The 21,882-nt window shown below is 47.7% G+C and overlaps 1 protein-coding gene and 1 pseudogene across 1 annotated transcript; one reads left to right on the top strand and one right to left on the bottom strand.

Annotated features, from left to right (window-relative positions):
• The window catches only part of LOC123171269 (ubiquitin-NEDD8-like protein RUB2), a 73,739-nt pseudogene extending 72,001 nt beyond the window's left edge, over positions 1 to 1,738 (bottom strand).
• Positions 1,739 to 2,174: 436 nt separating this feature from the next.
• On the top strand, positions 2,175 to 5,962 carry LOC123166583 (uncharacterized). The gene is made up of 4 exons (XM_044584398.1): positions 2,175 to 2,831; positions 3,137 to 3,420; positions 4,169 to 4,386; positions 5,190 to 5,962. Exons 1-4 carry the CDS (start codon positions 2,533 to 2,535, stop codon positions 5,739 to 5,741), a joined length of 1,353 nt encoding a protein of 450 aa, XP_044440333.1. The 5' UTR covers positions 2,175 to 2,532; the 3' UTR covers positions 5,742 to 5,962.
• The last annotated feature ends 15,920 nt before the right edge of the window (positions 5,963 to 21,882 follow it).

Genomic DNA, 21,882 nt, shown 5'->3' with positions numbered 1-21,882 from the left:
CACGGAAAGGCCACAGGGGCTGCAAAAACCACGTGGATTTCGTCGTCATATTTTGTGTTCCATTTTCAACAGATTGACTACAATTTGGTTGAAATTTTGGACAGTTGAAGGATAGTGTACTTACTAGAAGCGGTGGCATGTTCTCGTTGGTAATGATCGCATCATTAAAAAATTACCACAAGGATGGCATCAACATAAACACCACACTAAACTAAATGTTCCAAATAATATTTTTTGGAAATTTTAGTGAGTCATAGTGGTGAAAATTTTACCATTTTACAAGATGAATTTAGAAATTAAAATGATTCTAAAAGGTGATCATCATTAAAAAAATGCCATGAAATGACATTCAACATTAACACCACATGAATTTTTTAAATACAATTTGGTTCAATTATATTCAAAAAATTCAAACATGATTTTAGCATAATATCACACAACTAAATTTATTTTCAGTACATAAACATAATAAAAAAATCAAACAACTTAGAAAGCACTGAGGATAAAGAAAATGACTGATAACATAATTAGGCCAATTACGCACAGGAAAACATTATAAAACACTCTCATCCTTAAAGTAATTTTCAACATAATTTTGGGCTCATATTTCTTATTTAAACAGTCCATAATAATATTCATTTTCTTAATATAGTACAAAATACACTGAAAAACTTTTTCATAACTTGGCCCAAAACCTATTGGTGGCATATTAACTTTCTGGCCCAGCAGATAAATCATCCAAAGGACAAAATCATTTTTCTGCGGCCTAATTCAACTTTTTTTTAGGTCAGCAACCTAAGTCAACCTGGGCCGTAGCCCGAACTCGAAATTGGTCTATTTTGCGACCAAAGGCCTGCCAGCATTCCCGCGTAGTTCTCGTCCATCCGATCTGATCAGATGGTCTCCGCCATGCCTTAGTGGTAAAAATTTCATATCTTTTATAGGTTAGTGCAAGTAAGGTTATGCAAACAGCGAGGCTATGTTTGGCTCAAATCAAAATATCATATCTTTGCTTTAGTGGATCGCTGGTAGTAACATACTCCCTTTGTCCAAAATAAGTGTCATTTATTTAATACCATTTGGTACTAAATCAGAACACTTATTTTGAGATGGAGTGAGTATGAACGGATGGGAAAAGAGTACATGTAATCTCATAAATTATGGCTTTAAAAAGCTAAAACGTTATTGTTCATAAAGTTCCATACAAAATCATAGCCCCCCCCCACACACACACACACACAAAAAAAAAACGTACGTAACAAATTAAACCAAAGCTACACCCTCGTGGAAAAGCTTACACAGACTCTAGCAGGCACCGCTCCTGAGCGCGAGCGCGAGGTGGAGCACGTCGCTGCCCTTGACCTTGTAGTCCTGTGTCGTCTTATTGTCGACCATCGGCTTGCCGGCGAAGACGAGCCTCTGCTAGACGGGCGGGATGCCCTCCTTCTCCTCGACGTGCTCCTTGACCCCGTTGACTGTGTCCGCGGGCTCGACGTCCATCTCGATCTCCTTGCAGGTGAGCGTCTTGACCTTGATGGTGGTGCCGCCGTGGAGGCGGAGCACAAGGTGCATCGTCGACTCCTTCTGCACGTTGTAGTCGGCCAGCGTGTGACCGTCGTCCAGCTGGTGGGATTCCTTCCTTGTCCTGGATCTTGGCCTTGACATTGTCCGCGGTGTCGCTGCTCTCCACCTCCAGCGTGATGGTCTTGCCCGTCAGGGTCTTCATGAAGATCTGCATCATCCCGAGTGAGTTGTGACTTGGGTCGTCGAAGCTTCACCGGGCGGCCAAAAGGCTTGTGCTTCGTTCTCTTCTGGGTTGCTTCCGTTCGACGGGATCGTGTCAGGAGTGTGCGAGTCGATGGGTTCGTGTAGATAGACTATACATAGACTAGCAGGCGGAGGTGCGACGTCACGGACATTTGGCTGAAAATTTCGGCAGCATAACGCGTTGGGAAGAATCCAAATCAATAACAATGACAATGCCATGTTATTCATTCCAAAATTTATCCATGCACGCCAAGTCGGTCAATACACCACACTCGAATGGGTGCCGTCCTGTTGGGCCGCATGGGCCGCTTGTGTTCGTGTGGACACGAGCAGGAGAGAAAGAAAGAGCGCACATCAATTTCTCAACAACAAAAAAGAGCGCACATCACAGCGAGTCGTCAGATCGCCGGACGACGCAAGGCGTACGGACTACGTCCCTCGGCAGTAGATCGATCTATAAGTCAGAGAATCTCGTTCCGACTTTTGCAATCGATCACACCACAAGTACGGAGGACATTTAGCGGCCCCTCGCGCTTCTCCCGGACGCCATCGTTGTCGTCGAGGTCGAGGTAACGACGATGACCTTGTGCAGGCCGAGACCTGCGTGTGGGCTGCAGCCTTGAAGACGGGGTGGAAGCCGCCCTCACCGATGAAGTTGGGGAACTGGGAGTGGACAAGTTCTTCATGACGAACTTTGGGCTCATCTAGGCTGAAGGCGTGCGTGCGTGCAGGCTTATCGCCGTCAGCGTCCGCGATAGGTTCATCATGGTGCGCCGCCTCTCCAAAAGCGAAAACCTGATAAGACTCCCCATTCTCCACACCGGCACACCCCCACCTCTCCCGCCGCCGCGCGCTCAGATGCCAGTCCCCCGTCAGATTTTCCGTCTCCTCCGGCGGCCTGGCGTCGCCGTCTCTCATGACCCACCGTGCCGCCTCTCCTCTACCTCGCGACCTCTCCTCTCTTTCATGGCCTCCGCCCCGCCTTGCTGGTCGCCACCACCGCTTGCACGCCGACCTTTCCCTCTCATGATGGTTCCAGATCTACCCGTCCGTCGTGTTTCCCGGTATGTACGTTCTCATCATCTGATGCCGAATTTTGCGCCTTTAGCTTCTTTTCTTGCTATAGTTTTGGATCTGGATTCTGACCAACTGTGGGTTTTTATCCCTTTTCATTTAATTATCTGCGTGTATATTCGAGAAAAATCCCTTTTAATTATCCTTCGTGTGTTGATTTCTGTAAATAATAAGGCAGGGGGTGTGGGGTCTTATAGTTAATCCCATTCCCACGAAATAAAAGGGGAACCGAAAAAGAATTGATTTTTTTTGTCTGGTGCTCAGATTATTTGCTCTTTATTCTCTTTGGTGATAGATTTCCACCTGGATCTCGGAGCATGACTAGTGGGACAACCTTGCAAGATATGAATACTATAGCCGGCAAACATGATGCATCTTCGAATATTGTGGACATCTCTGGTTGTGATGAAAACGGAAGGAGTGCAACCAATAGAAGGAGCGCATTGGTAGCAAGCGATGGCGAAGAAGATGATGTACTTGACCTGGGAGTTCTTCCAAAAAGCAGACACCGTGATGGTTCTTTATACAGGAACACTCATTCGTGGAAAAGGTTTTATAATGTTGATGACCGTAGTGAGAGTAAGTAAATAATCTCTCTTTACCTATTTCAATTTGTTACAAGCACCTTTTTAAGCTATAGTGTCAACTGATGTGTTCTCAGTTGAAATCATCTGGCTATTTTTCTTTACTTTCCTTACTTTTACAAGTTAAATGTAGATGCATTGGCATTCAGGAGTTGCATTTGTTAGGTTTTGCCCTTTTTGTTGTCACCATGTACCGTACAGAAATATGTTCATAAACTTGCATTTTTAGCACATATTTTTGTACCATGAGCGTTGAAGTAGGTTTAGTTGCTCCCAAGTATGCAAGATGGAAAATTATGATTTTTTTTATTATATAGACTGTGATGTTATCTACCATCAAAATAAAAAATAAACAACTTACAATAAGACTTCTAGAAAGTGAAACAATAGAATATTTTCATCAAGGGCTGAATTGACTTGTTTTAGTAATTCTTGGGGTAGACATAACCAATAATAAGTTTAGGGGGTTATGAAATAACCTGGGAGGGTGAAATGGACCTTTACTTGCTAACATGATGAAATGTTACCCGCTTTTTCTTTGGGTTTCCTAAAACAAAAACCTTTGATGGAGTGATATTCATAGTAAAAAGAACATCGATAATTTTCATTTGGATGAAAAGGAAACTTCCAATAGGGCCATGGAATCCTCTAGTGACACGCTTACTTTTTGTATGACGACTATTTTTTTTTCCTGTATTGTTTTCCATTACAATTTAACTTATTTCTTTACTTTTTTTATGAAGCTCGGCTACCAGATCCCACAGATTGCGACATCAGCAATGGAGAATGCATTCGGCATCAACCTAATCGCGTGTTACAAATTTTCTCATTAAAGTTGGCTGAACTTGTGGATCTTGGCCCAGTAGAGTTGTATGGATACATAGCAGTGCGGGATGGTCTGGATACATTGCGTAATTATGTTGTCAATATAAGCAGGGATGATCCCATCATTGTGAAGCAGGTGCGAATCCATACTTACCTACGATTATTTCAAGCAATAAGTCTACTTAATAACCCCCTCAAGTATAAAACAATGTATTTGTCCCCTTGAAGCATTCCATATGGTATAAAGTACCCACTGGGGAAGTTCTCACAATCCAAAATACCTGACTTATGTCAAATCTATTCATTTCACATTGTAAGGCCAAACCTACTGTATGGTGTATGCATGGAACAGCAAGCACTCTCAAGTCTTGTGATTTATCTGTACAGACGTATCAGAATGGTAGTTTGGATTGTTTAGGCCACCATTACACCAAGTTTATATTGTGGAAAGGTGATTTACTATGAGAAACTTATAAATTATGGAACTGAGTGAGTATATCATGTATTCCAAACAAAATCAAACAGAATAGTTCGGGCTCTTAGTTGCTACTTAACACACCAGCATGAATCATTGCATCACCATTAAGTCATTTTGTTTTCTCTTCTCATTTCGACATGCTTATGTAAAAATTGGGATCTGAACAATGTCAAATAAATACCGAGGGCCAATTTCCCCTCCCAAACACTGGTGTACACTATGTAACCAGTCAGTTTGATATGTGGCAAAGATGTTGGTCAGCAATTGTAAAGTATTACAAAATTAATGTTGCAAGTAAAACAGCTTAGAGAAGTACACCCTCTGTTCCTAAATGTAAGATGTGTTTTGGTAGTTCAATTTGAATTGCCAAAACGTCTTACATTTAGAAACAGAGGTAGTATAAAGCTTTAGTTGTTTCTTACTTCCATATGAAGAGCTACTAAACAGTAACAAATTTGTAGGGTTCTCTCATCGGCATGGCTGGCCCTAAGCGAGGGATAGATTTGATTTCCACTATTCTAGTGGAATATGACATGCGGATCAAGGTAGGTGAGGAAGAAAGGGATGATTACCAGCTGATTGATGGTGTAACAGACATAGACGACCAGGACCTAAGGAATTGTGCATTGAAATGTCGCATCCAAGGCGACTGTGGTGCGGTTGACTTAACCATAGCACGTGTTGATAACGCAGTCATGGCGAATATTGAAGTTGCTGTGTCAGAAGTGCAGAGCAGTTTTGATCTGCGCTTGCGTTGTTTTATCGGTGGTTATAACGAAGGAATTCGGCTCTTCAAGGGTACAATTGGTGAGTCACGTCATTTAAAGAGGTCTGTGGTTGCTGTAAAGAATGGTTCCACTCTGGTTTTGAAGTTCAAGGTGGCCTCGAAGTCATCCGATTCAGTGGAGGACTGTTGTCCCTTCATGGCAGGCACGCATGGACTTGATACTCGACAGATAAAGATTGGTTTTGGGTTGATCTCAGTGAAGGTGACTTGGTCGACTCTCCCGTAGGCTTATTGCAGGGCTTGAATAAAGTTTGTCGAAAAGTGGTGTCTAAGGAATGGGCCAAGACCCGGTCAACAGTCTAGAGTGAATCGATCGTGGACACTGTTGAACTATTTAGAGTATCTTTACATGTTTCTGGTTAACATGTTTCAGTACTATTACCTGACAATCCTATCCATTTGGAGTACACTGGTTTTGGTATCTGTACATAGTGTTGTTCGTTCTCAGTAAGAGCATCTCAGTCGTTTTTTTACTATTTGGAGGGCAAAAAACGGCTCCAGCAACTTCTTTTTTAAGAACCACCAAACTTTGTTATTCATAGTTCACAAAACTGGGAAAATAACTGTGATCATGAGACATGTCTACCACAATCTAAAGAATCAGAAAGCTTGGCTAGTAAATGGGCTTCTCTATTCAAGGCCTGACACTCAAAAACAAAAACTACAATTAAATTTGGTTGTCCTTAACTTAATCTCAGCTACAATCAGACCATGAATACCAGTGCAGCATATGTTGATATCATTAGCCACCTGCTTAGAATCAGTAGCCACTAGAAAATTGTTTAGTAGAAGATCATCCGCCAAAGATAGAGTTTCCCTGCAAGCGATACCTCTAGAGTTGAAACTTCTCTCATGCCATGAATTACTGGCGTACATGATCCCAAGTAATTTCCAGAAGAGTCCATGCATACAGCCACCGCAGTGCCTCCTATACCAGATCTAACAAAATCTGTGTCAGTATGAATTTGATGAAGTCCCTCTTCGGCCAAAACAGTTGCCCCAAAACCAAAAGTTGCTGAATTTTATTTTGGGTTGCCCTAATGCAGGGCACAAGTATTTTATATTTTGGGTATGACTGCGGCACATTAGAACCCAGTTCCTTCCACTGAGAAATGGGTTTAGGAAAACCAAGCAGTTGTTGTGTTTCTACTAGCTAAACTTGGTTTGTTCTCCAGACAGTATAATAAGAAACCTATTTGCGTTGGCATCACGGTTCTAATATTCCGAAACTGTTTGATCAGTGGTGCAGTGACATTAGTCTGTAATGTGTTCGACAATGGACACTACTTCAACGTTGCCACCTGCATTTCTCTTAGTCTTAGATGAAGCATCTGGTGTTGGCACAGATGTGGTGTCTTAGATGAAACTCTGCTGAAAGTTTGAGTCCATCAGCAGAAAATGAATTTGTGTTTTCACAAAGGTTGAATTCTGAACATGGTGATGCTGATGCGGCCGGACACTCAGCCTATAAGTTTCAGTCATTTTCATTAGCACCTATCATTCTGAATATGGCGATGCTAATACACCCATGTTTACTCAGAAAATGAAAATGCAGGCGACTTGCTGCATTTTGCTGCGCACCTGGAGTATATTTGGTTTAGCACATGTCGTAAATCTTCTGAATAACATGCGAACAAAATTCAGGTTTGATCCCATATAACACTACAAGAATGCTAGTTTCTGCAGATTACGTTGTTCGCATGCTTTGTACATCAGCTGACTTTTGTTTAATAAAATTAAGAGATTTTTTATCTACTGCAATAGTTGTATAACAACTTTCGGTAAGCAATTGCGGAGCGTCTTTTGCTTGCTTCTTGTTTTTCTCTCACATGTTTGAGTTTGGATGGAACACAGAAAGGTTGCAGGGGTTGTAAAAGTCACGTGGATTTCGTCGTCAAATTTTGTGTTCCATTTTCAACAGATTGGCTACAGTGTACTTACTAGAATAGTGTACTTACTAGAAGCTGTTGCGCGACTTGCCGCGCCGTTTTTGGAACAAGTGTTTGTTCAGTGTTGGACTGCTTACATTCGAGACTGTAACTTTTATGGACCGGCTTCTTGTGTAGAGGTCAGCTCCCCTTTTTGATGAAATTTTAACCAGGGAAAAGAATATTCGCCTCGTAAACTTATCTCTAATCACTTGACAAAGAACTTACCAACTGTAGCTAGTTTATACTCCCTCCGTCGCAGAATAAGTGTCTAAACTTTGTACTAACTTTAGTACAAAGTCATAATAAAGTTGAGACACTTATTTTGAGACGGAGGGAGTATCAGTAGTAGAGCGAGTCACACTCTATTATACTTATTCTGGAGCGAGCTAGTTTAGAGAATCGACCATAATTTCATCAACGCCATTCTAGTTCTACAGTGCATTCAATAAGATAAAATGCAACATCAGAAAACATTAATTTTGCCCGTTAGGCATGTCGGCCAAACATATTGTGCCGCATGGTGCGGTGTGGAAAACCAAACCACACGAAAATTAACATTTCCTTAAGGTGGCATGTGCTTGTTGATAATGATCGCATCATTAAAAAGATACCACAAGGATGCCATCAACATAAACACCACACTAAACTAAAATTTTCAAATAATATTTTTTTGAAAATTTAGTGAATGAGTAATAATGGTGAATATATCATTTTACAAGATGAATTTTCACATTAAAATGATGCTAAAAGGCGATCATCATTAAAAAATTGCCATGAAATGACATTTTTAACATTAATGCCACATGAATTTTTAATATAATTTCCAATTGGTTCAACCGTATTCAAAAATTAAAACATGATTTTTAGCATAATACTAGATTTATTTTCAATGCATAAACATAAAGAGAACTGAAACAACTTAGAAAGCACTAAAGATAAATAAAATGATTGATACCGTAATTAGGTCCATTATAACCCATGGAAAAACGTTATAAAATTATCTCATCATTAAAGTAACTTTCAACATAAATTTAGGCTAATATTTCTCATTTGAATAGTGCATAAATAATTTACATTTTCATAATATAGCAGAAAATACACTGAAAAACATTTTCATAACTCAGCACAAATCTGTTGGTGTTATATATTAACTTAACTGGCCCAACAAATAAATTCACCCAAAAGAAAAACCATTTTCTGCGACCATAGATATAGAGTCAACCAGGCTGTAGCCTGGAGGCGAAATTGGTCCATTCTATTTTTTGGGATCAAAATTGGTCCATTCTACGACTGAATGCCGGACAGCATTCCCGCGTGGTTCTCGTCCGTCCGATCCAGTCGGACGGTCAGCGCCGTGCCTTATAGCGGTAAAAATTGCATATATTCAAACGGCGAGGCAACGTTTGGCTCAATACAAATTTTCATATCTTTGATTTAGTGGATTGGTGGTAAAAATATATGAACGGTGGGAAAAGATTATTGTGCAGACAACTGTTGTGATTGTACGTACATGTAACCTCAAACATTATTGCTTTAAAAGAGACTCAAACATTGTTCAAAAAGTTCCAACCAAAATCTTATAGACACACAAAATTGTACGCAAGAAATCAAACCAAAGTGTTGAATATATGGTTTGTTCATGTATAATGTATAGCCTGGCCCACCTCCTACTCTTTGTATAGTTGAGGTTGTGGCCCACCTTATACTCCATATATACGTGCGCTATGCACCGATCAATACATCATGAAGCATTGCCAAAACTCTCGTTTCCAACATGGTATCATATCTAAGATCCTAACCCTAACTCGTGCGCCGCCGCCGCCGCCACCACCCACCGCCGTCGCCGCCACGATCCCACGCCGCCGCGACCGCCGCCCCTGTGTGCGCCGCCGCCCCCGCCGCCCCTGTGTGCGCCGCCGCCCCCGCTTCCGCCTCCACTCTGCCGCGCCGCCCTCCGGGCCGCGCCTCCACCCCTCGGCCGCGCCGCTCCCCCGCGAGACGTCGCCACCCCCATCCCCTCATGGCCTCCCCCGGCTCCTCTGGCACCACCCGCGGCCGTCGCACCAACCCCTTCGAAGGTCCCGATCCCGTCGTCATCCGCGACCTCAACATCCTCGCCCGGGTTCCCGTCGTCCTCGACCACCTCACCTCCACGTACTATGCATGGAAGACGTACTTCTCCCTTGTGTTTCGGGAGTACAACATCCGGGATCACATCGATGGTTCCATGGACTCCCGCTTCATGAAGGACGATTAGGAGTGGATGTCCATCGACGCCACTCTCATCCGTTGGTTCTACACCACCATCTCGAAGGACCTCTTCCACACGGTGGTCTCCGCCGACGATGATGCTCACGCCGTTTGGACCAAGCTCAACGGCCTCTTCACCGACAACGCGCTCCAACGCAAGGTTTTCTTGCACGGCGAGTTTTTTGGGTGCCAGCAGCTCGACACGTCTGTTGACGATTACTGCATGCGCCTCAAGAAGCTTGTTGACGAGCTCCGTGACCTTGGTGAGACGGTCTCCGACGAGCTCCTCCTCAGCACCCTCATCGCCGGCCTGAACGACGATTTCGGGAACGCCGCCTCCAACATCCCCCTCATCACCAACCCAACGTTCCCGAAGATCGTTGCGTACCTGAAGTTGGAGGAGCGGAGGATGCGGATGTCACGCACCCGGGCCAACCACACCGCCCTTACCGCCGGTACCCGCGGTGGTGCGCCGCCCACCGCCCCGCTGAGGCCCGCCCCGGGCCCCTTCCAGGCGTCGCCGCCGCCCGGGTTCCCGTACCCGCAATAGCTGTCGGCCCCGCCGCAGCCCCCCGCCAAGCAGCAGCAGCAGCGCCGCGGGGGCCGCCGTGGACGAGGCGGCCGCAAGCAGCAGCAGCAGCAGTTCCCACCGGCGCCCTGGCAGGCCGGCCAGAACCCCTGAACCAGGGTTGTGCATGCGTACTCCATGCCTGTACCGCGTGCCCCCGTTCCGGGCCTCTTTGGCGCCCGCCCGGCCGCTCATCGGGCGCTTCATGCGGCCCCTCAGCCGTATCCGCCCGTGCCGCTCTACGGCCCCTCCGCGGCCTATGGGCTGCCTTCGGCCGGTGGGTTCGTGGCGCCACCGCCTCAGTCGGCGTCGTCCGCCCCGGCTCTTCCGCCGGCGCCTTGGGACCCCGCGCTCCTAGCGGCCCTCCACACCGCCCCCACGCCGCAGCAGTACACTGGCGGTGGCGACTGGTATATGGACACCGGAGCCACGGCTCACATGGCTGCCAACCCCGGTAACCTTCTTGCCGCTCACCCCGTTCACACCGCTGCTCGCATTACCGTGGGTGACGGTTCTTCCATGCCTATTACTCATGTCGGCCATGCTGCTTTTCCTTCTAACTCCATGTCGTTATATCTTTCTAACGTACTTGTCTCTCCTGACATCATTAAAAAGCTTGTTTCCGTTCGTTCTCTTACACGTGAAAATCCTGTTACCGTTGAATTTGACATGTTTGGCTTTTCTGTTAAGGATGCCCGTACCCGGATGGTGCTCCACCAATGTGACAGCCCCGACGAGCTCTACCCGGTCCACTCATCCACCTCCTCTGTCGCTGCACCCATGGCGCTTTCCGTCGGAGTGGACCTTTGGCACGCCCGTCTCGGTCATCCCAACACCACTTGTGACGCCCCCGATTTGACCATACACTAATCATGCACGCAAATGTGTACGATCAAGATCAGGGACTCACGGGAAGATATCACAACACAACTCTAAAACATAAATAAGTCATACAAGCATTATAATACAAGCCAGGGGCCTCGAGGGCTCGAATACAAGTGCTCGATCATAGACGAGTCAGCGGAAGCAACAATATCTGAGTACATACATAAGTTAAACAGGTTTGCCTTAAGAAGGCTAGCACAAAAGTAGCAACGATCGAAAAGGCAAGGCCTCCTGCCTGGGACCTCCTAACTACTCCTCGAAGCCGAACTCCATGTAGCATCATCCTCGGGATCTCTAGCTCCTGGACTCCAGCATCTGGTTGCGACAATCAGGTATAGAAAGGGGAAAAGAGGGAGAAAAGCAACCGTGAGTACTCATCCAAAGTACTCGCAAGCAAGGAGCTACACTACATATGCATGGGTATATGTGTAAAGGGCCATATCAGTGGACTGAACTGCAGAATGCCAGAATATGAGGGGGATAGCTAGTCCTGTCGAAGACTACGCTTCTGGCCATCTCCATCTTGCAGCATGTAGAAGAGAGTAGATTGAAGTCCTCCAAGTAGCATCGCATAGCATAATCCTACCCGGCGATCCCCTCCTCGTCGCCCTGTTAGAGAGCGATCACCGGGTTATATCTGGCACTTGGAAGGGTGTGTTTTATCAAGTATCCAGTTCTAGTTGTCATAAGGTCAAGGTACAACTCCGGGTCGTCCTTTTACCGAGGGACACGGCTATTCGAATAGATAAACTTCCCTGCAGGGGTGCACCACATAACCCAACACGCTCGATCCCATTTGGCCAGACACACTTTTCTGGGTCATGCCCGGCCTCGGAAGATCAACACGTCGCCGCCCCACCTAAGCACAACAGAGAGGTCAGCACGCCGGTCTAACCCTATGCGCGCAGGGGTCTGGGCCCATCGCCCTATGCACACCTGCACGTTGCGTACGCGGCCGGAAGCAGACCTAGCCTAGTGGCGTTCCAGTCCAATCCGGCGCGCGCCACTCAGTCGCTGACGTCACGAAGGCTTCGGCTGATACCACGACGCCGGGATACCCATAACTACTCCCGCGTAGATGGCTAGTGCGTATAGACCAAATGGCCAGACTCAGATCAAATACCAAGATCTCGTTAAGCGTGTTAAGTATCCGCGAACGCCGACCAGGGCCAGGCCCACCTCTCACCTAGGCGGTCTCAACCTGCCCTGTCGCTCCGCCACAAAGATCCACTTGCGGGTACTCCTACGAGCCGACCCGACTTTAGTCATCACATGTGTCATGTATATAGTATATAAGTATATACCCGTGATCACCGCCCAGGTGATCACGGCCCGATAGTATAGCACAGCAGACGGACAAGAATGTAGGGCCACTGATGGAAAACTAGCATCCTATACTAAGCATGTAGGATTGCAGGTACAGGTATCAACAGTAGTAGCAAGGATAGGCTATGCATCAGGATAGGATATCGAAAAGCAGTAACATGCTACACTACTCTAATGCAAGCAGTATAGAGAAGCATAGGCAATATCTGGTGATCAAGGGGGGGGCTTGCCTGGTTGCTCTGGCAAGTAGGAGGGGTCGTCGACTCCGTAGTCGAACTGGGCAGCAGCAGTGTCGGTCTCGTAGTCTACCGGAGAGAAGAGGGGGAAGAAACAGTAAATACAATGCAAACATAAGCATGACGATGCGTGACATGACAATGAACAGTGCGAGGTGTGTCCTAACGCGACAGTAGGTGGTACCGGCGACGGGGGGACATCCGGGAAGTATTCCCGATGTTTCGCGTTTTCGGACAAACGGACCGAAGGGGGAAAGTTGCGAGTTCGATAGGTTAGGGAGGTGTGGTGGACGAACGGACTGCGTATCCGGATTCGTCTCGTCGTTCCGAGCAACTTTCATGTTGAAAATATTTTAATCCGAGTTACGGATTAAAAGATATGATTTTCTAAAGATTTTATTAATTTCTGGATTTTAATTAATCATTTAAATTAATTCGAAATTTGGATTTATGACATCAGCATGATGTCATGCTGACATCAGCAGTCAACAGGGGTTGACTAAGCCAAACTGACATGTGGGTCCAGTGGGACCCACCTGTCATTCACTGTTTAGGTTAATTAGGGTTTAGCTAATTAATTACTGTTTAATTAAATTAAACAGGATTAATTAACTTAATTAATTAATTAAAATTATTTTTATTTTTATTTTCTTTATTTATTTATTTATTAATTAATTTATTCTTATTATTATTATTATTAATTTATTTTATTTATTATTTTTATTAATTTATTTATTCTTATTATTATTATTATTATTTATTATTTTTATTTATTTTTAATTTTATTATTTATTATTTATTTTTATTTTTATTTTTATTTTTTTGTATATTCGTTCTGTGGGCTGGGCCCCGTTTGTCATAGGCCCACGGGGTCGGGCCCAGTGGGCAGTGGCTCAGGTGGGGCGAGGCCCACCTGGCAGTGGCCCAGAGGGGGCGATGCGGGTGCGGGTGCGGGTTACGGGCGCGGGCGCGGGCGAACCCGCGAGCACACGCCCGAGGCGTGGCCGCGGCCAAGGCGCGCCGCCGGTGAGCAAGGTGCGGCGGGGCGGGGCCTGCGGCGGCCGAAGGCGGTGGCGCGGCGAGCGAGCGGCGCAGGCGAGGCGCGTCGGCGCGGGGCGACGGGCGCAGCCAGCGGCTGGAGCGGGCGAGCGCGGTGCGTGGCCAGGCGCGGCGGGGGCGCGTCTGGGCGCGCCGGAGCGCGAGCGGGGCGGCGGTGACCGAGAGGAGAGGGGGCGGGCGACGGAGGCCGGTCGACGGGCGTGCGGTTCGGGGCGCGGGCGCGCACCGCGAGCAGGGGCGCAGCACGGGCGGGCGGCACGCACAGGGTGCGGCGAGGCGGGAGCAGACGGGCGCTGGGGGGGCGATGCGCGTACGCGCGTGCGGCGGTGATGCACGGGGCTGGCGGCTGCGGCGGGGTGCGCGCGGGGGCAGAGGAGAAAGGGGGGAGGAAGGTGCGGCTCACTGGGGCCGTAGGGAGGTGGCAGCGGTGCGCGGGGAGGAGACGGAGACGACGGCGATGCGGTGTCGGGGTGCAGGCCGGCGAGGTAGCGCTCCGGCGAGGCGAGGGCGAGGCCGGCGGGGGCGGTCGGCGGCGGTGGCCTCCTCTCGATCCCGTTCTGGATCGGGGAGGGAGGAGGAGCAGATATTTCGGGGGTGCTTTTGTTGTTTTTTTTTTGTTCTCTGTTTTGTTTTGCATTTTCTTTTATTTATTTTCTTTCACCTTTTAATCCATTTTAAAATACTTAGGCATTTTCTAAAAAGGAGTTTTCTCCACAATAATTACCAGTGTATTATTTGGCACCCACCGAACATTTTTGTTTTGATGTTTGAAATTTTTTATCGTTTGATTTAATTTTAAATTTGAATTTGACTCCGTTTCGAAATGCTGCGAGGTTAGCAACAGTAACGGAGGTGACGTGGCAAGCTTAGCGTGAGATTACTGTAGCATGATTATCCGGGCGTTACAAATCTCCTCCACTACAAGAAATCTCGTCCCGAGATTTAGGAGGTAGAAGGAAACAGTGTGGGGTATTCTTCGCGCAGACGATCCTCTCGTTCCCAAGTGGCCTCATCTTCAGAATGGTGCGACCACTGGACTTTGAGAAACTTGATCGCCTTCTGACGTGTGCGGCGTTCAGCTTGGTCGAGAATGCGGACCGGATGCTCCTTATAGGAGAGGTCTTGCTGCAATTCGAGCACTTCATGATCCACAGCTCGGATTGGGTCCTTGAAGCAACGGCGGAGCTGTGACACATGGAACACATCGTGAACCTGAGAAAGGTTCGGCGGTAGCTCCAGTTGGTATGCCACTTTTCCACGCCTTTCGAGAATAGTGAATGGGCCAATATAGCGAGGAGCTAGTTTGCCCTTGATCCCGAAGCGGTGAGCACCCTTCATAGGTGTGACTCGAAGATAAGCCTTTTCGCCAGGTTGATAGACCATGTCTTTATGATGACGGTCATACTGACTCTTCTGACGTGACTGAGCAGTCTTGAGATTCTCGCGAATAATGCGGACTTGTTCTTCGGCATCTTGGATAATATCCGGACCGAAGAGTGGACGTTCCCCAGTTTCTGACCAGTTCAGAGGGGTTCGGCACTTTCGTCCATATAACACTTCGAAGGGGGCCATCTTCAGACTAGCTTGATAGCTATTATTATAAGAGAACTCAGCATACGGGAGAGATTCCTCCCATTTCTTGCCGAAGGAAATAACGCAAGCTCGAAGCATGTCTTCGAGAACTTGGTTGACGCGTTCAACTTGTCCTTGCGATTGAGGATGAAACGCAGTACTGAATGACAGATGAGTTCCCATAGCTTCTTGGAAACTTGCCCAGAATCTTGAAGTGAACAAGCTGCCACGGTCTGAACTGATAACCAATGGAATACCGTGGAGTGAAACAATCCTGGACATATAGAGCGTTGCCAGTTGACTAGCAGTGATCGTTTCCTTGACCGCCAGGAAATGTGCAACTTTGGAAAGCCGGTCAATGACGACAAGAATAGCATCATTACCTTTCTGTGACTTGGGAAATCCAGTGACGAAGTCCATCTCAACATGGTCCCATTTCCATTCAGGAATAGAGATAGGTTGCAGAGTTCCAGCAGGCCTTTGATGTTCTGCTTTGATACGACGGCTAACGTCACACTCAGCAACATATCGAGCAATGTCTTGCTTCATATTAGACCACCAGAATCTCTGACGGATGTCTTGGTACATCTTTGTACTACCAGGATGGATACATAGAGGCGTATCATGAGCTTCTTTCATAACTTCCTGTGTCATATCCAGGTTTTTCTCTGCACATGGCACCACTAGGCGGCCCTTGAAGTATAAGGTGCCATCTGCAACAATGGTGAAGAATGAGGGCTTTCCTTCTGCGAGGTAGCGCTTAATCTTGTGGGCTTCAGAGTCATACTTCTGTAGCCTTTTGATGCTGTCCTCGAGATCTGGTTTAGCAACTAGGGTATTGAGGGAACCCTGGGTAACAACGTGGAGGTTCACCTTGCCAAACTCCTTAGGAGGGGGAGCGAGTGCACCCGGAGGAACAATATGGAGGTTCAGCTTCCTGAATTCTTCAACAAGCGAGGGCTGAACTTTATGAATCTGGAGGTGGTTGCAGTAAGACTTGCGGCTCAAGGCATCAGCCATTACATTAGCCTTGCCTGGCGTATAGGAAATACCCAAGTCAAAGTCTGCAACAAGCTCCATCCATCTCTGTTGACGGAGGTTCAGATCTGGCTGAGTAAACAGATACTTCAGACTTTGGTGGTCAGTGAAGATCTCGCAACAATTACCGAGAAGGTAATGTCGCCACTGCTTCAGCGCATGAATGACAGCAGCAAGTTCGAGGTCGTGAACTGGGTAGTTCTCTTCGTGAGGGCGCAATTGCCGAGAGGCATAAGCAATCACTTTGCGGTCTTGCATTAGGACACAGCCTAATCCTTGACGGGAAGCGTCGCAGTAAATGACAAAGTCCTTCTTAGTATCAGGTGGAGCTAGAACTGGAGCAGAAGTCAACTTGTCTTTGAGTGCCTGGAAACTCTCCTGACATTTGTCTGTCCATTGGAACTTGACGCCCTTATGTAACAGGTTAGTCAGAGGCCTGGCGATCTTGGAGAAGTTCTCGACGAATCGACGGCAATAGCTGGCGAGACCGAGAAAACTTCTGACTTGCTTAACGTTCTTGGGAGGAGTCCAATCAAGAATAGCCTGAACTCGCTCGGGGTTGACGGCAATACCATCCTTAGAGATGACATGCCCAAGATAGGTTACTTCCGGTAGCCAGAATTCACATTTGGAGAACTTGGCATATAGTTGATACTCTCGTAGCTTTTCCAGCACAAGTCGAAGATGTTCAGCATGTTCTTCTTCGTTCTTGGAAAATACCAGGATATCATCCAGATAAACCACGACGAACTTGTCGAGGTAATCCATGAATATATAGTTCATCAGACGAGAGAAGGTGGCTGGAGCATTGGTTAAACCGAAAGACATGACGGTGTACTCGTATGAACCATAGCGAGTCACGAAGGCGGTCTTTGGGATATCCTCTTCGCGAACACGGATCTGGTGGTAGCCCAACCTCAAGTCGAGCTTAGAGAACACTGACGAACCCGCCAGTTGATCATACAGATCATTGATCCGAGGAAGGGGGTATTTATTCTGAATGGTAGCTTGGTTTATAGGACGGTAGTCTTGAACTAACCGGTTTGTCCCATCCTTCTTCTTGACAAAGAGAGAAGGTGCTCCCCAAGGAGAGCAACTTGGGCGAATGAATCCTTTGCGAAGAGATTTGTCGATTTCCTCCTTAAGCTCAAGGAGTTCATGCGGCGACATTTTGTAGGGTCGCTTGGCTATAGGAGTGGTGCCTGGTTTCAAGTCGATGATGAATTCGACAGCTCTAGCAGGTGGAATCCCCGGAAGTTCTTCAGGGAAGACGTCGAGGAATTCACGCGCGACGGGAATGTTTTCAATGCCCTCGAGTGGTGCAGCGTTCACTGCATTCAATGCATAGAGCCTTGCCTCGGCATTTTGCACCAGATGGGCTTGGTAAGTAACTATCTCATCTGAAGGGTGTAGCAGATGGACGGTCTTAGTGGCGCAAACTATAGAAGCAGTATGCGCTTTCAACCAATCCATATCCAAAATGAGGTCGATGTTAGACGACTTCAAGATAATGGGAGAGGCATAGAATTCCAGCCCTTCGATTTCCACGGGGACATCGATGCCAACCAGGGAGGTTTGACACTGTCCCACGGGGTTTTTGACCAATACAGAGGTGTTCATCTCCTCACATTTAACGTCGTGCTTGTATGCAAAATCTTCTGACATGAATGAATGCGATGCACCTGTATCAAATAAAACGGATGCTGGTACTGAATTTACGAGGAGTGTACCCATCACAGTAGCAGGCTGGTCTTGAGCTTCGTTGAGATCAACGTGGTTGGCATGAGCACGACCATAAGACTTAGCATTGTTGTTGCGGGGCTGATTGTTACCACGGCCAGTTGCTGGAAGGGCCAGTTGATTCTGGTTCTGGTTGCATTCTCTAGCACGGTGTCCTGGTTGACAACACCTGAAGCACAAGCCATTATTCGGAGTGGGAACAGGAGCTTGGGATGGTGGAGCTGGAAGTCTTGACTGCCTAGATGGTGGTGGAGGCAGACGAGGTGCAGCATAGGTCTGCCTTGGGGCAGATGCATTTGGACGGTACATGCTGTTCAGGATCCATATCTTACGCTTCTGTGCGGGCGAGCCCGAAGATGAGCCCGTGTCACGGTTGCGCCTGTGAGAGCTCTGGTATTCCTGCAGACCAGTTTCGACATTGATGGCCTTGTTCACCAAGGTGGCGAAATCAGCAAAGTCATGCACTAGAAGTGCGAGCTTGATGTCAGCATGAAGGCCATCACGGAACTTCTCCTGCATGCGTGCATCAGTGGCAATGTCTTCTTCAGCATAGCGGGACAAGTCCAGAAACTCCCGCTGATAAGCTTCGACAGTTTTGTTGCCTTGGGTGAGGTTGCGGAACTCACGCTTCTTCCGGTCCATGACTCCTTGAGGAATGAAGCGGGCACGGAAAGCAGCTTGGAAGTCTGGCCATGTGATGATTGTTCCAGCTGGCAGAGTACGCCTGTCGCTGTCCCACCATTGAGCTGCGGGTCCCTTCAAGAAGAAGGAAGCAAAGGTGACATAGCTGGCAGGGGCTACATCAGCAGACTCCATCTCATAGGTGATGTCATGGAGCCAGTCATCAGCATCCAGAGGCTGAGTTGAGCTGCGGTAGATGGTTGGGTTGAGGCGTATGAAATCTTGAAGAGTCACTTGGGCTGGCTGCTGGTTCATATTGGGGCGAGGAAACTGAGCCATCATATTTTCCATGAACTGGCGGTTCAGTTCAAATTGTTGGATCATACCAGCCATGTACTCAGGTGGTGGTGGGGCATTTCCACCACGACCACGACCACCTGGTCTAACCATCCTGCTAATATATAACAGGGGTAGTTCAGCATTTGAGAAACATTTGCAAAGACAAGAATCATTCATGATGAAACATGCATAACGAGAGGAGCAAGATAGCTACTACATAGTAGTTGGCATAACTTACAAAAGGGGTCATGCATAGAGTTCAGTACACAGAGTTCAGTACATAGACTAAAACATCATAGGCGGCACACAGGCTCGCGGCGAATGCATCTAACACTACAAGCAAGCCTACATCAGTCCCAAGAGGTACTGTGGAGGTAATCGTAGCCCGACAGCTGGTAGTGAGGCAACGGATAGCCCTCCACGTCAGCAGACTGGGGGCCACGGATACTCAGGTGTAGAGCCCGACGCTCAGGTGGCAGAAGAGGACCAAGTGCGGGAGAGTAGCCTCCCACCTCTGGCCAACCGACACCGTGGGGCATCACGGTCCTGGCTGGGTAGATCGCAGTACGCGGTACCTGTCCAGATCGGACAAAGGGGTGCAGCAGCGTCAGGGCACGGTAAAGGTGCTGTCGGGTGGTGTACATCTCGTGACGAAGAGCTCGGTTAGCTCGATCCAGCCCATCAGCATGCAGAACCAGGTTCTGATGGTAGAAGGGCTCTCGGGTGACAATGGAGTAGGCAGCAGTATAGTATCCCTCCGCACCAACATCAGATGCGATAGCAATGTGCCTGAAAGGGGAGGTGTCCAACTCCCGATACTCTCCACGAAGACGTGTCAGAGCAGCATAGGCAGCATCGTGGACAGCCATATCGATGGTCACACCAACACCATGTGCGGTGTGCAGCACAGTAGTGGAGTCATACTCCCGAGAGTAGAGGTGGACGATGGCACGGTACTGCTCCTGGTTAAAGTCCTGGTACTCCTCGTAGACGGTGTACTCAGGGTGCCAGCGATAACCCAGATAGGGCATCATCTCAGCTAGCACCGCAGGTGATCCCGAGGCACCAATGGCCGTCGTGTGGCGAACGACCTGCCTCGTGGGTTCCATCTGAAAGCAAAGACGTTTCAAAGGAGTCAAATGACAGTGTGTGAATTGTTCAAAATACTATTCTAAGAAACAACTATGGCTTATCCAACTTTGGGGTGAATGCGGTCACGGGATCCTAGTGTTAGAGTTAGTAAATTCGTTTAACCCGAGTAGAAGAGAGCTCAGAGTCCCAGAGTAAAGGTCGAGGAGTAAAAGATCCTAGTACCACCCAATGGCGACGTGGGCCCGTAAGACACACAGCCATGTTAGTAAAAGTTTTGGAATGTCTAGACTCGACTTCGGCCAAGGAGTGTGGAAAGGGGGATTCCTACAGGCAGTCGGCTCTGATACCAACTTGTGACGCCCCCGATTTGACCGCACACTAATCATGCACGCAAATGTGTACGATCAAGATCAGGGACTCACGGGAAGATATCACAACACAACTCTAAAACATAAATAAGTCATACAAGCATTATAATACAAGCCAGGGGCCTCGAGGGCTCGAATACAAGTGCTCGATCATAGACGAGTCAGCGGAAGCAACAATATCTGAGTACATACATAAGTTAAACAGGTTTGCCTTAAGAAGGCTAGCACAAAAGTAGCAACGATCGAAAAGGCAAGGCCTCCTGCCTGGGACCTCCTAACTACTCCTCGAAGCCGAACTCCATGTAGCATCATCCTCGGGATCTCTAGCTCCTGGACTCCAGCATCTGGTTGCGACAATCAGGTATAGAAAGGGGAAAAGAGGGAGAAAAGCAACCGTGAGTACTCATCCAAAGTACTCGCAAGCAAGGAGCTACACTACATATGCATGGGTATATGTGTAAAGGGCCATATCAGTGGACTGAACTGCAGAATGCCAGAATATGAGGGGGATAGCTAGTCCTGTCGAAGACTACGCTTCTGGCCATCTCCATCTTGCAGCATGTAGAAGAGAGTAGATTGAAGTCCTCCAAGTAGCATCGCATAGCATAATCCTACCCGGCGATCCCCTCCTCGTCGCCCTGTTAGAGAGCGATCACCGGGTTATATCTGGCACTTGGAAGGGTGTGTTTTATCAAGTATCCAGTTCTAGTTGTCATAAGGTCAAGGTACAACTCCGGGTCGTCCTTTTACCGAGGGACACGGCTATTCGAATAGATAAACTTCCCTGCAGGGGTGCACCACATAACCCAACACGCTCGATCCCATTTGGCCAGACACACTTTTCTGGGTCATGCCCGGCCTCGGAAGATCAACACGTCGCCGCCCCACCTAAGCACAACAGAGAGGTCAGCACGCCGGTCTAACCCTATGCGCGCAGGGGTCTGGGCCCATCGCCCTATGCACACCTGCACGTTGCGTACGCGGCCGGAAGCAGACCTAGCCTAGTGGCGTTCCAGTCCAATCCGGCGCGCGCCACTCAGTCGCTGACGTCACGAAGGCTTCGGCTGATACCACGACGCCGGGATACCCATAACTACTCCCGCGTAGATGGCTAGTGCGTATAGACCAAATGGCCAGACTCAGATCAAATACCAAGATCTCGTTAAGCGTGTTAAGTATCCGCGAACGCCGACCAGGGCCAGGCCCACCTCTCACCTAGGCGGTCTCAACCTGCCCTGTCGCTCCGCCACAAAGATCCACTTGCGGGTACTCCTACGAGCCGACCCGACTTTAGTCATCACATGTGTCATGTATATAGTATATAAGTATATACCCGTGATCA

This window comes from Triticum aestivum, chromosome 7D, assembly GCF_018294505.1.
Source record: "Triticum aestivum cultivar Chinese Spring chromosome 7D, IWGSC CS RefSeq v2.1, whole genome shotgun sequence".
Classification (NCBI taxonomy): domain Eukaryota; kingdom Viridiplantae; phylum Streptophyta; class Magnoliopsida; order Poales; family Poaceae; genus Triticum; species Triticum aestivum.
The sequence above is the reverse complement of the archived record's forward strand: the minus strand, read 5'-3'. Positions and strand labels throughout refer to the sequence as shown.

What these genes read in the sequence shown, in the direction of transcription:
- LOC123166583 (XM_044584398.1), top strand. Translation starts at nt 2,533, where the DNA reads ATGGTGCGCCGCCTCTCCAAAAGCGAAAACCTGATAAGACTCCCCATT. An exon ending in CCCGTCCGTCGTGTTTCCCG is followed by an intron (nt 2,832 to 3,136) that starts GTATGTACGTTC and finishes CTTTGGTGATAG; the next exon opens with ATTTCCACCTGGATCTCGGA. An exon ending in TGTTGATGACCGTAGTGAGA is followed by an intron (nt 3,421 to 4,168) that starts GTAAGTAAATAA and finishes TTTTTTATGAAG; the next exon opens with CTCGGCTACCAGATCCCACA.